At 34.6% G+C, this 18,827-nt stretch overlaps 1 protein-coding gene across 2 annotated transcripts in view; it reads left to right on the forward strand.

Moving 5' to 3' along the window:
• Window positions 1–18,827, forward strand: part of USP32 (ubiquitin specific peptidase 32) — a 137,493-nt gene that overhangs the window by 103,778 nt on the left and 14,888 nt on the right. The window contains exons 14-27 of one of the 2 annotated variants that reach the window (XM_024572877.3): window positions 202–377; window positions 923–1,063; window positions 1,994–2,153; window positions 4,655–4,809; window positions 6,427–6,508; window positions 7,330–7,404; window positions 9,186–9,324; window positions 9,594–9,699; window positions 10,845–11,018; window positions 11,657–11,831; window positions 12,278–12,429; window positions 13,276–13,387; window positions 14,901–15,112; window positions 18,489–18,673. In XM_024572877.3, the coding sequence (XP_024428645.2) occupies window positions 202–377; window positions 923–1,063; window positions 1,994–2,153; window positions 4,655–4,809; window positions 6,427–6,508; window positions 7,330–7,404; window positions 9,186–9,324; window positions 9,594–9,699; window positions 10,845–11,018; window positions 11,657–11,831; window positions 12,278–12,429; window positions 13,276–13,387; window positions 14,901–15,112; window positions 18,489–18,673 (2,044 nt within the window). The remainder of the gene's footprint in view (window positions 1–201; window positions 378–922; window positions 1,064–1,993; window positions 2,154–4,654; window positions 4,810–6,426; window positions 6,509–7,329; window positions 7,405–9,185; window positions 9,325–9,593; window positions 9,700–10,844; window positions 11,019–11,656; window positions 11,832–12,277; window positions 12,430–13,275; window positions 13,388–14,900; window positions 15,113–18,488; window positions 18,674–18,827) is intronic. The other variant, XM_024572879.3, reaches the window with a different exon arrangement.

The raw sequence follows: 18,827 nt of genomic DNA on the forward strand, positions 1-18,827 counted from the left end.
CACCTAGTGTTATGCTAGGCATTGTCCAGAAAGGAATACACGTGTATTTTCTATGTTTTACAGATTAATCAGAATCTACTGTACTGACATGCCAATGGGATAATAACATTAACCTAATACATGGACATTGAGTTCATATCTTCGAGCCTATTTATGTATAATAATTAAAATACAGAGATTCCACCCTCTATTTCCTTACAGGCTTTTTGTATTCTGCTACACCAGGGGCAGATATGTGCTTTGCTCGACAACATAACACTTCTGACAATAACAACCAATGTTTGCTAGGAGCCAATGGGAATATTTTGTTGCATCTCAGTCCTCAGAAACCAGGGGCTATTGATAACCAGCCACTAGTAACTCAAGAACCAGTAAAGGTAAGTAATTTGACATCTACTTAAAATCATTCTCTTTCAGATTGCAAATAAATGTTATTCTAGAGGTTTTGGCACATAAGAAATCATTAGTGGTTCATTTAATTAACCTGTTGTGGATGGAAATCTCTTTGCAAAGTAGATTTCCAAGAGAATATTTTACGATTTATTACTTGCCTAGAAGCACTGTAGTGGTCCTTGGAAATGTTCTTATTCTTACTTAGAACAGTTACTGTGAAAATGTAATTTCATATGTAAATGGAATTTTTTTCCAAAATAATATTTTTTATTGTCTGGAAGAAATCTGTGAAAACCAGACTTACTAATTCCAAATGCTCTGATGATTTTTCCAAATGATTTGCTTTGAATTCCTTTCTTAGGTAGTTTATTTGGTAAGTTAAAAATAAAAATTTCTTTTAGAAAATTTGGGGTTTTTTCCAGTAACATGAAACTGACTAGTAATGTGTGTGTTCTTCTATATTTACATTTTGTTAAAACACAACAGACTATAATATTAAAAATCAGCATTTACATTTTATTCTTCTAAGGCTACATCATTAACACTAGAAGGCGGACGATTAAAACGAACTCCACAGCTGATCCATGGAAGAGATTACGAAATGGTCCCCGAACCTGTGTGGCGAGCACTTTATCATTGGTATGGAGCAAATCTGGCCCTTCCTAGACCTGTAAGTATAGCCAATAGTACCTTATATAAGGCGTAGTCATAGATGGGGTCTTCTATTACTTTTACATATGACCCTCACTATCCACAAATTAGTTCTTACCTATAGTAACAGAGTACTCAATACCAGTTCAAATCAGTTGAATAAACTTTAGGTTCCTTCTCATTCATTCATTTATTTGTACATTTATTGACTGGTATATTAGGTACCAACCATGTAGTGATATGCCTGTGGGGTAGGTGGCATTTATGGAGTGGAGGGAATAGTCACTGGACTAAGTAAAGTCAGGGAGTCATGAGGCTAAGCCAGTGAGTGATTCAGCCTTTTTCATCTTATGGTGCACACAAACTAATTATCGGGTTGGCCAAAAAGTTTGTTCTTTTCCATAAGATGGCTCTAGTAGTGCTTAGTTGTCTTTAACTTTATTCAAAAAAATTTTGTTAGATTGTATTGTGACAGCTGTCATATCAGCGTGCCTTAAAAAAAACTCCTCAAAATCATTCATACATTTCTGGGAATATTGTAAATTGCTACACTTTGGTAGGCAATATGACCTATATAGTTAATGGCATGGCTTCATACTTTTTGACTTGTAACTTCCAGTCTTAAGAATTTGTCTTTTAAAAGACCATCATTTATATACATGAAATATGTAAAAATGAAAAAAAGATATACAGTGTGAGGGTAGTAAAATTAGATAATATTTTAGTTTTTAAAATTTAATTTTGACAATACTGCTTCTAAATGAAAGGGGAAAAAATACCCACTAGGAATTCTAATCTTAACAGATGGATTTAGGAGCAGAAACTGGGGTGTATTTAAACCCATGTAATTTAAATCTGTGAATTTCTGTAATTAACTGAAATACAAGTAGTAAACTTATTAAACATTTTAGTTTAAAAATAAATAATGTTACATTTATTAAAACAACAGGTGATCAAGAATAGCAAGACAGAAATCCCAGAGCTGGAATTATTTCCTCGATACCTTCTGTTCCTGAGACAGCAGCCTGCCACTCGGACACAGCAGTCTAACATCTGGGTGAATATGGGTATGATGAGCCTGAGAATGTTTCCTCAGCATTTACCAAGAGGTAACTTAAGAATGCAGCAAGAATGTCATGCATTTCCTTAAAAAAAATTAAAATAAAAACCAAGTTGCTCAAAGTCTGGTGCCACTGTACCAATAATCACTGTGGGGCTTAGATCTATGGTCATGCGCAAGACTAGACAGGAATAGACAGTTTCATCAGGAAACTGGAAGGAGTTGTTTCCTTTCCTGGTTTGTAAAAATACAATGATAATAAATAGAAATAACTTTTACCTACTTTGTTTCTTTGAGAACAAGTCATTGTAAATTATTTGCTTGACCTAAGTTAGAATCGGCCAGTCAGTGACTTCTCTTTTCACATCCACTCAAATTTTTAGAAGTGATTTCTTTGGCAACATCATGTGGTATTGTGTGTGTGTGTGTGTGTGTGTGTTTCTTGGGTTGGTTCTGTTCTTTTTTTTTTTTATAAAACATGATACATTTTTTATACTCAGTCTGAGGAGCCTGTCTCTTATGGGACACAGATAATACAAAGCAAAGGAATATTTTTGAAAGTGAAAGTGACGCATTTGCTTTGAAAGACTATCAAAATCACAAATAAATAAGTGTTCATTTTAACATATTATATGTAAAAAGTTCCCCCTTGATCTCTCTATGAAATTGGGTTTTATTGATGGGTAGTACTTGCTCTATGCTTTTGTTTTGTAAATATTTGAAATGGTTCTTCAGCAGAAGTAATGAATTCATCCATTTACAGAGTCTCAACTTTGTGTTAAAAATTCCATGTTTTATAATTAATATAATTTAGTATGCAAGAACTACCTATGAACCCAAACCAACCCTAATGTACCATCCCTCCTTTGAAATCAAATAGGGTTAGTTTAATGTCTTATTTAAAGTTTACATTCAGATAACAAATAGAGATTCTTACACATATTGTTTGGCAAGAATTATAGCAAATCAGTGACCTCTCCCTAACCAAACTTTGGGAAAAACATCAAAATCAAGAAATCATGAAATAGAACCTCTATGAAACTTTCTTCATTTACTTTCCCATCGAATGAAAGTATTTGCTTGCTTCCATGCCACCCAGAGCACATATCTTCAATTCTCTTTGAAATATAACATGAGAGGCAAGATGTGTTGTTGCGCTTTTAGTTAAGTATTCTTTGCAACTCTTGTGCTGATCCTAGATTTTTGCTGCTCTGTAAATTCCACTAGATTTGATGCTATTCAAAAGCACAAAACTATGTATAATAAGTGGCTGCCTGATTAATGAGCTGTCTAGAATTCAAACAAATTTCTTATGTGGCTTAGGAAAATAGAAATTGACTTGGACACTACATTTGCAAATGCTTCTGAATCCTAGAACTGAATAGTTACTCTCCAAATTTGTTCTTAATTTGAAATTTTATTCCTTACTAATTAGTTGTGAAATCAATCATTAATCATTTTGAAGTTTATAAAAATATGCTTTCTTGCTGTAATCTTAAAACTAATCCTCTGATTAATAATTATAGAAATTTGCTCTTATGCTTTCTTTTAAAAGGGATTATCCTTTGCTTGCTGATAGAAAAAGATTTGCTTTGCTATGTGTTTAAAATTGATCATGGTTGGGTTTTGTTCTACCATAGTATAGTTTTCATACTTCTCATTACCCAATTTATTACAGCTGTTTACTAGGCTTTTTTATTCCTTTTGTAATGACAAGTATACAAACCTTGCCACAGTTACAATGACTTAAAGATAGCCTTTTTGATAGACCAAGCCACAGGAAGCATTGTTTCTTAGATGATTTTTCAGCCTATTTTAGGTGAGTGAATTCTTTTTGGAAGCTCTAAAAAAGTGGATGATGTGAATACTTTTCTCCGATTTATTTAATTGGTGAAGACTCGAAGTGCATTTAATAAGAGGAATAAAATTGAGCCACGATTGAATGGGCAGTAAATCACCTGGAACATACAATTGGACCCTTGATGGATTGTATCTATATGTTAAGTTTATTTTTGTTTTGGTTTATTAAGTAAAATTTTTATGTGTAATTGTACCAGTGTGCCAGGTAACTGGTCCAATTAATGGCCTGAGAGTGATGGGATTAGTAATTCAAAGAGTTTATTTTAAGAAAGTGGATCAGGTGAATCCAGTTATATGTATCTGTGAAATTCAAATCCAGTCCCATTTTATCTTCTCCATTCATATGCTGAGTTTTGATTTTGAATGTGACCCAGCTGAGGGCAGCCAAAATGCTGATGCCTATTGTTTGTTTATATTTCCCACTCTTCTGGGATCTGAGTACTGACAATCATTTGAGTCTCTGTGATTTTGTTGCTTCCTTTCAAAATTAAGTCTTTGGACTCACTCTAAGATACTTGGACCTCCTGTCTTCATTTTAAAGTTTTATTTTAAAGCTGCTTAATTTATAAAATTATTAAACCTCTAGTTCTCATTTTTCATCACTGTTCCCTAAAATAGTGTAATCCCCATTGCTGAGGGGTGCTTTTTTAAACATCTGTCTTTTCCTCATTGTGATTACTATGACCATAGGAAATGTACCTTCTCCAAATGCGCCATTAAAGCGAGTCTTAGCCTACACCGGCTGTTTTAGTCGAATGCAAACCATCAAAGAAATTCATGAATATCTATCTCAGAGGCTGCGCATCAAAGAGGAAGATATGCGCCTGTGGCTATACAACAGTGAGGTAAGAGGCATCTCAGAGTCATGAAGGCACCTCCACTCAGAGACCAAGTATTAAATCCATATTTCATGAGTATGAGATTGTTGTGTACAGTAATTATGCTGGAAACCATACCAAGGATCTCAGTGAAAACTTCATCTTTTAAATTACTATATGCATACATGTAGATATTTGTCACTTTATCATCATGGACAGTACCACTTTTTTTTTTAATCCTCACCCAAGAATATGTTTATTGATTTTAAAAAGAGAAGGAGGGAGAGAAAACCATCCCTGTGAGAGAGAAACATCGATCGGTTTCCTCCCATACTCTCCTTGACTGGAGATCGAACCCAAAACCTAAATATGTGCCCTGATCAGGAATGAAATTTGCAACAACCTTTTGATATATCGGGTGACATTCCAATCAACTGAGCCACCTGGCCAGGGCCACAGTATCATCTTATAAAAATTATTGTTATAAAGTAACAGAAAATATCCCTTTTCAACTAAATGGAGCTTATTTTTAATGTTCTGAAGTAACATACACATGCTAAAAAATTCAAACAGTACAAAAGTATATAGTTAACATTCTTCCTTCCCATTCTCTGATCCCTATCTTTTATTCGCCTCAGAGGCAGTGCTGTTAATTGCTTAATATACATTATGTTTTCAGATTATAGTTGAAATTGGACCATAAGTAGTTTTAACTAATTCTCTATTCCCTAGTTCCTTCTTTTTTACGTCCTCCTTTAGTCACCATTAAGAGCACAGCTCCTGGAGCCACACTACCAGGGATTAAGTCCTGGCTCTGCCACTTGTTAGTTATATAACCAAGGAAAAGTCACTTAACTCTATCTTAGTTTTCTCATGAGTAAATGGGGAAAATAATAATTGCTCCCTTAGGAAAGCTATAAGAAGTAAATGAATTAATTGTGTGAGCATTTTAAACAGGCTAAGCATAAACAAAAATGTATAATTCTACTACATAACGTTTGGTTTTACATTTTCAGTTTACATTTACAGTTCCTAGTAAGTGATCGAGTTCCATCTTGATCACAAGCACATTTTCTGAATTTCATGCTGGGTAGTAAAGAAAAGTTGTGTAAGTTCTTCAGAAAATCTAAATTTCGCCCTGACTGGTATAGCTCAGTGGATTGAGCACATGCCTGCAAACCAAAGGGTCACCGGTTCGATTCCCAGTCTAGGGCACATGCCTGGGTTTCAGGCCATATCCCCAGTGGGGGGCACATGAGAGGCAACCACACATTGATGTTTCTCTCCCTCTCTTTCTCGCTCTCTTCCCCTCTGTCTAAAAACAAATAAATAAAATCCTTAAAAAAAATAAATAAATAAATTTCAGTGAATTTTGGTTTGATGTGTAATGAACCTTCTTCTGATCTCCTCAAAATCCTATGTAAGTTTGTTTTAGATATATAAAGTACATGTTTACAAAGTATACAGTTTTCCCCTCATTTTACCACTTAAATTACAAGTTTCTGGACAACTGTAGTATGCCTAATGTCTGTCCCATGGGGTATATAACTATAGGGCTATTTTTAATTGTTACTAATTTTTTTTCCATATTTCTTTTGAGTTTATCAATCAAATTAATGGAAGCATTTCCTCCTCCATACACAGAATTACCTTACTCTTCTAGATGATGAAGATCATAGATTGGAATATTTGAAAATTCAAGATGAGCAGCACCTGGTAATTGAAGGTACAAGAAAGAAGCATGCATCTATATTAGATTTTTAGGGAGACAATTTAAAGATTTAGTTACTCACTAATAATCCATTTTGTAATTTTCCCAACCTTTATTTGATCATTCTTTATGGTAAAGAAAACCCATTAAACCTTTATATAGTCCTACCTACTATTTAGATTATTTTATAAGAAAAATATGTCTATGTTCATTGTCAAGAGGCGGGAATGGTGGGTAGAAACAAGTGAATTCAGTTAAAAGTTTACAAAGTTTCGTAAAATTTTCAAGCTACTTCTCTGAGTTTGAATAAGGAGACTAATTTTTTTTGCATAGTTAATGGCACAGGTTTTTATTAGTCATCAACACTGGTCACTCACCAACAAAGCTTACTTGTATAGTCACACATAGATTTATACACATGTCATTGAAAACTTAGTATGTCTTTTCCCATCAAGATTCATGGAAACATTACTAACTGCCTTTGTATTAAAATGAATAGAGTATACTCATAGTTGTCATAATTTAAGAAACAATTGTAATATTTCTAATATTTTAACTTTAAGAGCTTTAATTACTTCTTTTGATGGTTGAGTATAATTTTAGTTTAGGTATGTAACTGAGGGAATAGCTTACTAATTAAATCTAATCAAGTGACTATAAAGTTCCCAATATAAAGAGTCAGAATGGTTTCAGAGTCAATTACTAAAAATAACTTGATTGTTTTTTCTTTATACTTTCTGATTTAGAAATAGCTCTTTTATTCTTAACCAAAGCAGTTGAGTGGGTGTGATTTCAGTGAATTAGAAATTAACATATTGCTCTCTCTGTCTTTCCAGTTCGAAACAAAGATATGAGTTGGCCTGAGGAAATGTCCTTTATAGCAAACAGTAGTAAAATAGACAGACACAAGGGTAAGTTGCCAGTGTATTATTTTTAAAAAGATTATCTTTAAGTTACTGTTTTTTTCTCTTTCTCAATTATTGAAGTATTAACTTTTGGCTTTCTACTCCAAAAGTTACTAGACCACTCTTATTTTTCTTTTTACTGAAGCATCAAATTTCTTTCTAACCTTACAATTAAATAATTATTTATTTATATATTTTTTTCCAATACTAATAAACATTTATTGAACTCATACTAAATAAGAAATGGCCCTTCCCCGTACTGTGTCAAATTTTCTCCACTCAGCCCACAATCAGCAATGCCTTGCTGTTTCTCCTGGGCTGAGAAGGTCATGCTGTGTTTCACTGGTTTTCTGTGTTATGCAGTCCTGTACTGTGTAGTGGTAGACTTGTTCTAAAGCTAAGAATTGCCTTGGAAAGCAGTGGGTAGCATGGTGGTGGACACCGCTAATGGAACATTTGCTTCCTTTTGAGCAAGTGCTGAGATGAACATGTTAGATTCCATGGTGGTGCTGAACTCACCTGGTACTCTAGTCATGGGCTCTTCTGGATAATCACCAGTGACACTTGCCATGGCCTCAGTGGCTTCTTTCACAAAGCTGGTGATGTTTGATTCTTTATCAGTAACGAAATCAAAATCTAGGGTGCTTTCCAAATATGCATCAGTGGTTGAGTCTAGGGCAGTGCTCCAACATAGGATAGTGATAAACTCTGTGGCGGTGATCCAGTCCAGGTTGTGGTCAAGTCCAAGCAGTGGTTGACTCTTGGTTAGTGTTAATGGCAAGTCACTGATGCTGTGTGATCATAGTAGAGGGATCAGGTAGGTTCTAGGACAACTAGATTCCCACATATAAAAGGATTAACTTGGACCACTACCTCACATTATATACAAAAAGTAACTCAAAATTGATCAACAACCTAAAAATCATAAAACTCGTAAGAAGAAAAAAACATACAGATAAATCTTCATAACGTAGGATTTGGCAATGGATTTTTAGATACGCCATCAATATCAGGAGCAACAACAACAACAAAAAGATAAATTGAGCTTTATCAAAATCAAAAACTTTTGTGCATCAAAGGCATTAATAAAAAGTGAAAAGACAACTTCTACATTGGGAGAAATTATTTACAAATCATATATCTGATAAGGGTTTATTATCTCCATTATGTAAATAACTATGTGATTCATCAACAAAAAGACAACTCAGTTTAAAAAGGACCATCAGATTGCCACAGAAATTTCTCCAAAGACAATGTACAAATGTGAAATAAGAACATAAAGAGATGCTCAACATCAATAGTCATTAGGGAAATTCAACCAAAACCACAAGAAGATACCATTTCATACCTACTGAAATGCTTATAATCAATAAAACAAAAATAAGTGTTAGTGAGGATATGGAAAAATCGGAACCGTCATACATTGCTGTTGGGAATGTAAAATGGTACCTCCACTATGGAAAACAGTTTGGTGATTGTACAAAAAGCAATACAGAGAATTACCATATCCCCCAGCAATTTCACTCCTAGGAATGTACCCAGTAGAACTGAAAATAGAAACCCGAACAGATATTTGTACAATGTAGAAACAACCAATGCCATCAACAAATGAATGGATAAATCAAATGTGTTATATCCCTAATACAGAATATTATTCAGAAATAAAAAGGAATTAAGGTCTTTTTTAAAAAAAAAGTTATTAAAATGTTGCATTGAATATACATAACTCTTTAGTCTATGATTATCTTACCACAGCTAGACTTCAGTTATCATATTGTTTGTTCCAGTTCCCACAGAAAAGGGAGCCACAGGTCTGAGTAATCTAGGAAACACATGCTTCATGAACTCCAGCATCCAGTGTGTTAGTAACACACAGGCACTGACACAGTATTTTATCTCAGGGAGACATCTGTATGAACTCAACAGGTAATCTTTCTTGATCATTAACTTTGTATAACTCTTAACTTTCTATAACTTTGATAAGAACTCATTATCACCTAAATTTCCTCTTTCTTTACCATGGGAGGGAAAAGTCTTACCTTATTTGCTCTATTTAGTATTAAATAAGGGCCAGGGGATACTTCTCTTATTTAAAAAAGATATTTTGATGTGAGAAAACAGATGTTAGGTATTTTTGTGCCCACATGATTATTTATGAGAATCTTTGGCAACAAATCTTCCTCTCAAACCTCCAGGACAAACCCCATTGGTATGAAGGGGCATATGGCTAAATGCTATGGGGATTTAGTACAGGAACTTTGGAGTGGAACCCAGAAGAACATCGCCCCATTAAAGCTTCGGGTAAGCAGTTAAAATAATACAAAAATATTTAAGTCCTAAGTAGTTGTTTAAGTAATTGTTTTTCTCTACATGTTTTTTATGTTTAGCGTTTTAGTTTTAGTTTAACTATGTAGAATTTTAAAAAGTGGCAGGAAGAATGTAATTAATAGATAAAATTTTATATTACTATCACTTGTAGTGAATATCAGTGAAGTTAAGGTTATTTTTATTTAAAAACAAGGCAAAATTATGTTAAAATAATAATTGTAATAGTTAAAAATTTAACTACCACTTACCAGGCACTGTTCTCATTACCTTATGTATATTAACTAATTTAATCTTTTCTATGGCCCTATAATGTAAGGTGATATTATTATCCTCATTTGTTAAAATTTATTGATATTAGAACGGAGAAAGGAGATAGATCAATTTGTTGTTCCACTAATCGTTTCTATATGGCCCTATAACATAAAGTGATGTTATTATCCCCATTTTTTTTAAGTTAATTGATTTTAGAGAGAGAAAGAAGGGGGAGAAAAAGAAACTGATTTTCTGTTTCACCTATTTATGCATTCATTGGTTCTTGTATGTGCCAACAGAAATTGAACTCTCAACCTTGGTTTATCAAGATGATGCTGTAACCAGCTGAGCTACCCAGCCAGAGCCTATTGTTTCCATTTTATGGCTGAGGAACTAAGGCTCAGAGCAGTTAAATAGTTTGCCCAAGGTTGCAAGCTAGTTAGTACGTCCTTACCATTAAACATGAGACTGTTCTGCCTCTAATAATAAAAATTAGGATACAGCCAGACAAGAAAGGTTAACTGTAAAAGCGAACATTATAACAGGAACCGCAAATGCTGTTTTAATGTTTCTGCCCTGCCTGACTTAAATAACACCTGAATACCTAAAGAACTGTTTGCTTTTACGATGCTGAACTAGGATACAATATTGGCCAAATACTTTTTTTGTTGTTGTTGTTATTGTTATTGTTATTTGAGATTAAGATTAGAAAGCTGTCATGATTATCCAAAATATATTTGCTGAAATAGACACTAAATACCATACTTTTTACCTTCTTATAATGCCTCTGGTTGAATTATGGGGCATGTTCATTCTAAATTTTATGAAGTAGCAAATAATGAATTTGATTCCTTTTATATTTATAGTGGACCATAGCAAAATATGCTCCCAGGTTTAATGGGTTCCAGCAACAAGACTCTCAAGAACTTCTGGCTTTTCTCTTGGATGGTCTTCATGAAGATCTCAACCGAGTCCATGAGAAGCCATATGTGGAACTGAAGGACAGTGATGGTCGACCAGACTGGGAAGTAGCTGCAGAGGTTTGTTGGTTTTGATTTCCTAATGTAAACAATAAATAAAATGTTTTGGCCACAAGTGTGTGTTGCACAACTTAAATTCTGTGATCAGAATTTCAGTATAAAAGTGAAGGAATTTTTCTGCTAAATTTTTGTGCAGTAATGCCAAAACAAAGCACCCTTAATCAAAATAGAAAAATGTGACCTTTTCACATTGTACACCTTTGGGAGAGAATATAGGAATTATTCAGTAGAACTTCAAGAGTCCCATAATTGCGAGCATAATATAGTGACCAACAGGCACATTTTACTTGCTTTTTAATGGACAAAGAACTTTCATAATCATTGTTACCATGGTATGAATAAAGAAAAAATAGGATTTTTCATCTGAATTTAATATTTTATAGGTTGAGCAGAAAGAATCACATTCTATTGAATAACTGGTTTTCTCTACTATCCCAGTAGGTAATACATTTTCAATTATATATCTGAATTATAAGTTTGTAGGCAGAAAGCTTTTATATTTTAAATAGACATTAGAGATTATGTTTTTGACATTTAAACCTCATTTATTTAACCAGTTTCTTTGAATTTGTGTAGAAATACTATTCTTTTAAATTTTGAAAAAAAATCTTTTTTTCTCTAATCTTTTTCCATGATAGGCCTGGGACAACCATCTGAGAAGGAATAGATCAATTGTTGTAGATTTGTTTCACGGGCAGTTAAGGTCCCAAGTCAAATGCAAGACGTGTGGTCATATCAGTGTCCGATTTGACCCATTCAATTTTTTGTCTTTGCCACTACCAATGGACAGTTATATGCACTTAGAAATAACAGGTAGGTCACAACATTCTGAAAAATTATTTAACTCCATTGTCTTTTACGTTTTCAAACAGCCTGAATTTGTAAATATGGTTTGTTTATAATGCATTCTCATAAAAATTAATAGTCAGCATGTTATAATTTAGCAGTCTAATTTCAGACATGATTTGAGGTTTGAAAGACTTGGAATGTGGATCCATTCTTGTGCCTATTGATTCCTCTGTTAGTTTCAAACATGCCAGAAACTCTTTAAAATCTTGAAAAGCCATTCACACTTCTATTTCAGATGAACATTTAAAAAAAAATGAGTTCACTCAATATGACCCCTAAGTACCATCTGAATATAAAATAAAAATTCTAAATTGGAATGTTTGCTATTTCCAAGTCATAGACGCATACACAGTGTAAAACTTGCAGTGAAATCAGCATTTTACTGATAAAAGATCTTTTCTCTTTACTAGTTATTAAGTTGGACGGTACTACCCCTGTACGTTATGGACTAAGACTGAATATGGATGAAAAGTACACAGGTTTAAAAAAACAGCTGAGTGATCTCTGTGGACTTAAATCAGAACAAATTCTTCTTGCAGAAGTACATGGCTCTAACATAAAGGTAATATTAACTAGTCTTTCTAGGAAACCCTTGATTCCATCCTTCAAAGAACAGTTTTCCCGGTTAATTATGATGTTAACTGACCAAGGGAGATATTCAAATGAAACAACAACTAAACAAAAAAATTGTCAAATTTTCCATCCCAGGAACTTAAAAGGGATAAAGGAGTAATAACGATGGTGGTATTTTTGTAAAAAGGGAATTATGTAAGCCCAAGGCTACCTGTGTGGAGTATTTCGTCCAGGAGTGCTGCTGCTACCACAGTTGGTAGCTCTTCTGTATTATCACTGTCACTGGAGTTCTTGGGTTAAAGTGTTTTATATATTTATGAATGCAGTTTTTAAATACTTATTGGTGAATATATATATACCTGGCCTTTCAACACACTAGGAATTTACAGAGTAAAGACAAATTGACACAAATCACTACATACCAACTGGAGAAACAAGCAATTTAATAAATATATTGCCAACCCTAAACTGAGTTCCTACCATTGGTATTATTTATAGTTACCTTTGGTGTTTCTGAACAAACTTTCCTACCTTGTTAACATTTTGTACATATGTAATACAAAGATGGGATCTCTCTGAGGGTTCTGGGTTTAGATGCCTGATATGAAGGACAAAACTCAAGAAAACAGTTATACACAACATACTTTTCTGTGGAAAGGGATAACAGTTTCAGTGAGGTTAGTTCATCTACCTTTCATCTTTTAGTATTTAAGAAATAGTCACTCCTATTGTTTGTTTAGTGATGAAAGCACCTAAGATATTCACTTCAAATATATCACATTTTCCATTTTATCTGAACCACCTCCTCCTTCTTTTCTTACCTCTTTTTCTACAGAATTTCCCTCAGGACAACCAAAAAGTACGACTCTCAATAAGTGGATTTTTGTGTGCATTTGAAATTCCCATCCCTGGATCTCCAATTTCAGCTTCTAGTCCAATACAAACAGGTATGGTAGAACTAGAGCTTGTTTTCATTATTTCAACTTTAAATACTGGTCTAAGGACTATCTTCCTCTTTATACTTATTTGGGCTAAAGATATTAAAGCAAAAGAATTTTGGAGGCTGAAGGAAACCTTTGTGATGATTTGACTCAAATTCTTCATTTTTTAGATGAGGAACCTAAAACTCAGAGAACCTAAGTAACTAAGTTAAATAGATAGTAATGAGTTAAATCTACCACTGAGATTCAGATCTCTTTTTACTGTTCTATCTAATACATGGCAGCAGATGGTGTGAGAAGACTATACTATCAGAAGACATGACTCCCTGGCTGCTGTGGCTCAGTGGATTGAGCACTGGCCTGGGAACCAAAGGGTCACTGGTTTGATTCCCGGTCAGGGCACTTGCCTGGATTGCAGGCCAAGTCCCCAGTACGAGGCACTCGAGAGGCAACCACACATTGATGTTTCCCTCCCTGTCGTTCTCCCTCCCTCCCCTCTCTAAAAATAAATAAATAAAATCTTTAAAATATATATACAAATAAAAGACATGACAATAAATATGACCAAAAAGGAATTTGTTTATCTAATATTGCATATGATTTAATATGGCCATCTAATGAGTCTTTTGACCATTGATATGGTTTGTTTATTCATTTTTGTACTGATGATAATTAGGTTCATTCCTCAATTTTAAAGGGCTTTCGAGAGAATGAAGTTCCTCTCACTGGCACTTAATAGATAGGACTGATGGGTTGGTGGATGATTTTTAATATTGGTTTATTGTTTAGATCTTCACTGACCAATAGAACTCTCTGCAGTGATGGAAATTTTTTATAATCTTTACCATCCGGTACAGTATTCACTAGTCACATGGAGTGCTGAACACTTGAAATGTGGCTGAGACTGAGGAAATGTATTTCATTTTCATTTAAAAAGCGCAACGTCTTCGATCAGTTGTAACAAATGTACCAGTCTGGTGGGAGTTGTTATTAATGGGGGAGGCTATGCATGTGTGGGGGCAAGGGGTATGTGGGAAATTTCTGTACCTCTTTTATTTTGCTGTGAATCTAAAACTGCTCTAAGAAATGAAATTTTTTTTAAAAAAGTGAAATAATAAACAAAAGGAAAAGCAACATCTGGCTAGAGACTACTATATTGAACAGAGCATATTTAGAGGAATGGAGAAATGAATTTTTAGAGAAGATGAAAAAGAAAACAAGTGGTGCAACTGTTTGCTTGCCACAGCATGGTACCTGATAAGGGTTTCTGCAAAAATTCTACTTGCACTTTGCAACGGTTATTCTAGCTTTGTCATTTAGTCTTAAGTGTGAGTTATAAAAGTAAAATCTGAAATTAAAATCTTCTAATTAATGTACAGTTAATTATTTGAAATATAATTTCTCCTTTTCTTTTGTTAAAAGAGACTATACTATCAGCGGTCTGGGTCCTCACAATGTTTGAGAAAAGATCAAAGATGGAAGTACCACAAGCTTATGATGCTGTACTTTGAATTTGTAGATTTATCCTCATCCCCATCTACAAATGGAATGTTATCCCTAACCACCAATGGGGACCTTCCACGACCAATATTCATCCCCAATGGAATGCCAAACACTGTTGTGCCATGTGGAACTGAGAAGAGCTTCACAAATGGAATGGCGAATGGTCATATGCCATCTCTTCCTGACAATCCCTGTACAGGTTACATCATTGCAGTCCACCGAAAAATGGTTAGTTAAATGTTGGGCAACTTACTGCTGTTCTTGCCAGTGTCACTTGTGAAACACAGCCATTTCTGTCTTTGCAACTTCTTCATTGTGCACACTTTCTGTATGTTATGTATGCTATTGTAAATGGTCACCGCCTGTGTATGAAATGACATTTCTCATACATTAAGCAGCAACAGGATAGCAGTGTATCAGAACACTATGTTCTTTAAATTAAAGTTTGTGTCTCTTATATATTCATGTAGTCATGTACATCTCTCTGCCATATAAGTGTGGATGCTTATATGGAGAAGGTTTTGTTTATTTGTTTGTTTGGGGGGAGGTTGGGGACACCAAAAATGTATGATGGTGAGGAAGCAAGAGGGAGGCTTTTGGAGTGCTAGCTGCATTCTGTTTGATGATTTCACTAGTGATTACATAGCTATTTGCTTTGTGCTAATTCTTTGAAATGTACTGCCTTGCCCTCTTTGAATTAGCAACCCTTGACTAAAGTGAGTTTCTGACCATGTGGACGATGTTCTGTGGACCATATTTTAGACAGGATTGTATGAGTGGACAGTCTGGAGAATTACAGGGTACATTTGTGACTTGGAATTGTCTTTAAGCACAGCTCCTACTGGTCCCATCAGCTAAAATAATTGGGTGATTCATGCATTTCCCATGTCTGTTTTTAGTAAGCATTTTCAGATCATATATTAAGAACTCTGGCCCTGACCGGTGTGGCTCAGTTGGTTGGGCATCATCCCAGCAAGTGAAAGGTCTCTGGTTGATTCCCAGTCAGGGCACAAGAAGCAACCAGTGGATGTTTCTCTCATATCAATATTTCCCTCTCTTTCTCATTCCCTTCCCCTCTCTAAAAAAAAAAAAAAAGAAGAAGAAGAAGAAGAAGAACCCTGATATACTCTTAAAAATTCCTTTTTAGAAAACAACTCTCTTCAAGTATCATGTATATGCTATATAAAGTGCATGGTAATTCCTACAACATTATGTACAGGTTTTTGTAATTATTAGACCACAAAGCCATATTGTCCGCTTTAAATTTTCATCTTTAACCAGTCCCCTATTTCCAGTTTCCTTTATGATCTAGCCATCTGCTTTCAGGAATACCTAAAATTGATTTTACCATCTCTCTGTCCCATGTCAGCTCCTTTTTCCCATCATTTCTATGAAAGACAGCGCCATTCTTCCAAGCTAAAGTCTGGAAGTGTTCTTAAATCCCTCACCCATTTTCTTCTAAAACCCTGTATTCAATATATTACTATGCCATTTAATTCCTTCTTACAAAACACTAATTGAATTTATCATTTCTTCATTTTCATTGCCATCTTTTTTTCTGACATTTTTAAAAATAATTTTTTACGTTTTTCAATTATAGTTGACCTACATTATTACATTAGTTTCAGGCATATGAGGGAGGACCCCAAAAACCACAGAATTTATTATTTATAAAAAATTATGTATGTATTCTTACACATTTAAACTTCAGTCACCTTCAAAGTACTCTCCATTTGATTCAATACACCTATTGAGACATTTCTCCACTGCTCAAAACAGTTTTTGAACTTGTCAATTTTGATGCCTTTTAGTGCTTCTGCCTTTTTTTGTTTCACCTCTTCCACATCACAAAATGTTTCCTTTTGAGGACGTTCTTCACCCAGGGAAACAAAAAAAAGTCGCTCAAGTGAGATCGGGTTAATAGGGAGGGTGGGGCACCGAAGTCATGCAGTTTTTGGTCAAAAACTGCTAAACACTCAGTGCGGTGTGGGCAGGTGCACTCCTAAATCATCCATCATGATATGGGCAAACACATTGAAAGGTCTGCAAAAAAAGTTCACTGAAGCCAAACACAGCCTCTCACAACAGCGCCAGCTGGTACACTGATACACATGGGTTCCTAGAGCACTAACCTAGTGGGGGAAGCCTGTACTACAAGGGGCCCGGGCTCTAGAAGATAATTCCGTTTTGGGGGGTACCCCCTCATATAACCTAGTGATTAGACATTTATATAACTTACAAAGTGATCACCCCAATAAGTCTATTTTTCATCTGACATGGTAGGTAGTTATTACAATATGCTGCCTTCTTCTTTTAGACACTTGATCTCATGGTCGAACTACCTTAAAAGTTTTTCTTCTGTTCCCTTCTGCAAGGGAATAGAAGAAGAAGAGGAATAAGGCAAGGCAACATAGGCAAGGATATTCTGAGAATAAAGGGAGAAATAGAAAAACAGTGCATTGACACAACAACTAAAGGACAGGTCAATTTCAAAAAAGAGGGAGGGGGAGAGGGAGTCAGGAAAGGAGAGAGGGAGGAAGGAAGGACTGATACACTGAGAAGAGTAGAGGAATGAGATTGTTATTTGAATTTAGTATAGATTTTAATAATAAAAATATAAATAAAACTTATTTGGTGAAGTCATCAGAGAGTTGGAATGGAATAAAAGTAGAAGTTTGAGAAGAGAACAACTATTCTAAATTTTTGGAATTTTAAAAATAGTTCTGAACACTCTACATTTCTGTGGGTCTTTATTAATACTGACACATGAAATGAGGTCTTAAAATTTTGTATTTAGCTAAGCTTAATTGAATAACAGCAAAATAAAATGCGTGAGAATCTGAAATAAGAGTCTTCACTTAGAAATTTGCGAACCCTTAGTGAGTTTAAAAGTTGTTGATTTAGCTCCTCTATTACATAAAGACCAACTTAAGAAATTAAATGTCCAAGTGCTTGGCAGCTTTTTTAAATAATCCTAAGCTCCCAACAACCTATTATACTAAATTTTTGTTTTATTAAGCAAGCATTTCCAAGCTAATTTTGCACAGTATCTATTCATTAAGGAACTTCATGAAAATCTTAACATACTCAAAGCAAGTATTTTTATATTTTGCCTTGCTTTTAATTTATTGTGTATTTAAAAAATAAAAAAGACTTGTTTTATAAGTCTCTCAAAATTTGGGAATCACTGCTGTAACAACAGTTGTCAGCAGCTTATTTTTTTAAAATTGTATTTTGAGGGAACTGTGGTTTTTTGGCATGCTTTCTAGAGAAAGGGTTTTAATTACTTTAAAGCTCTGAGCTACAAAACTATTACTAGTTTTTTACGTATGATTCAGTGTGTGCATGAAATGTTTTATCAGAGCAAACTAGTTTGAAAATATTAAATGCTGAAAATTCTAGTTTGATAGACAGCTACTCTGAAATTGGCAGTACCTCAACCTTCCAGTGATTCCACTGGAAGAATTCTCTTCATATTAATAAAGAGTGATAGTGACTAATTTGAAAATGGTAGTGATAGCTGTTATTGGCAGTCATAAAGAACAAAATGGAGGAATCAGAGGCCTATCTTCTCAGTTCTCTCTTCTCTTGTTTGTACATACAGATGAGGACAGAACTGTATTTCCTATCATCTCAGAAGAATCGCCCCAGCCTCTTTGGGATGCCACTGATTGTTCCATGTACCGTGCATACCCGGAAGAAAGACTTATATGATGCAGTTTGGATTCAAGTATCCCGATTAGCCAGCCCACTTCCACCTCAGGAAGCTAGTAACCATGCTCAGGATTGGTGAGTTCAGGGGATCAGCCTAGACCTGTGATTTATGGGACCCATTTAATGTAAGTTTAATCACTCTTAAGAACCATCCGTGGAAAGTGTAATTCAACCATTTGGTTTGATCTCTTGAGCAGGAGAGACTATACAGCTTTCATCACCTAGACAT

Source organism: Desmodus rotundus, chromosome 9, assembly GCF_022682495.2.
Source record: "Desmodus rotundus isolate HL8 chromosome 9, HLdesRot8A.1, whole genome shotgun sequence".
Classification (NCBI taxonomy): domain Eukaryota; kingdom Metazoa; phylum Chordata; class Mammalia; order Chiroptera; family Phyllostomidae; genus Desmodus; species Desmodus rotundus.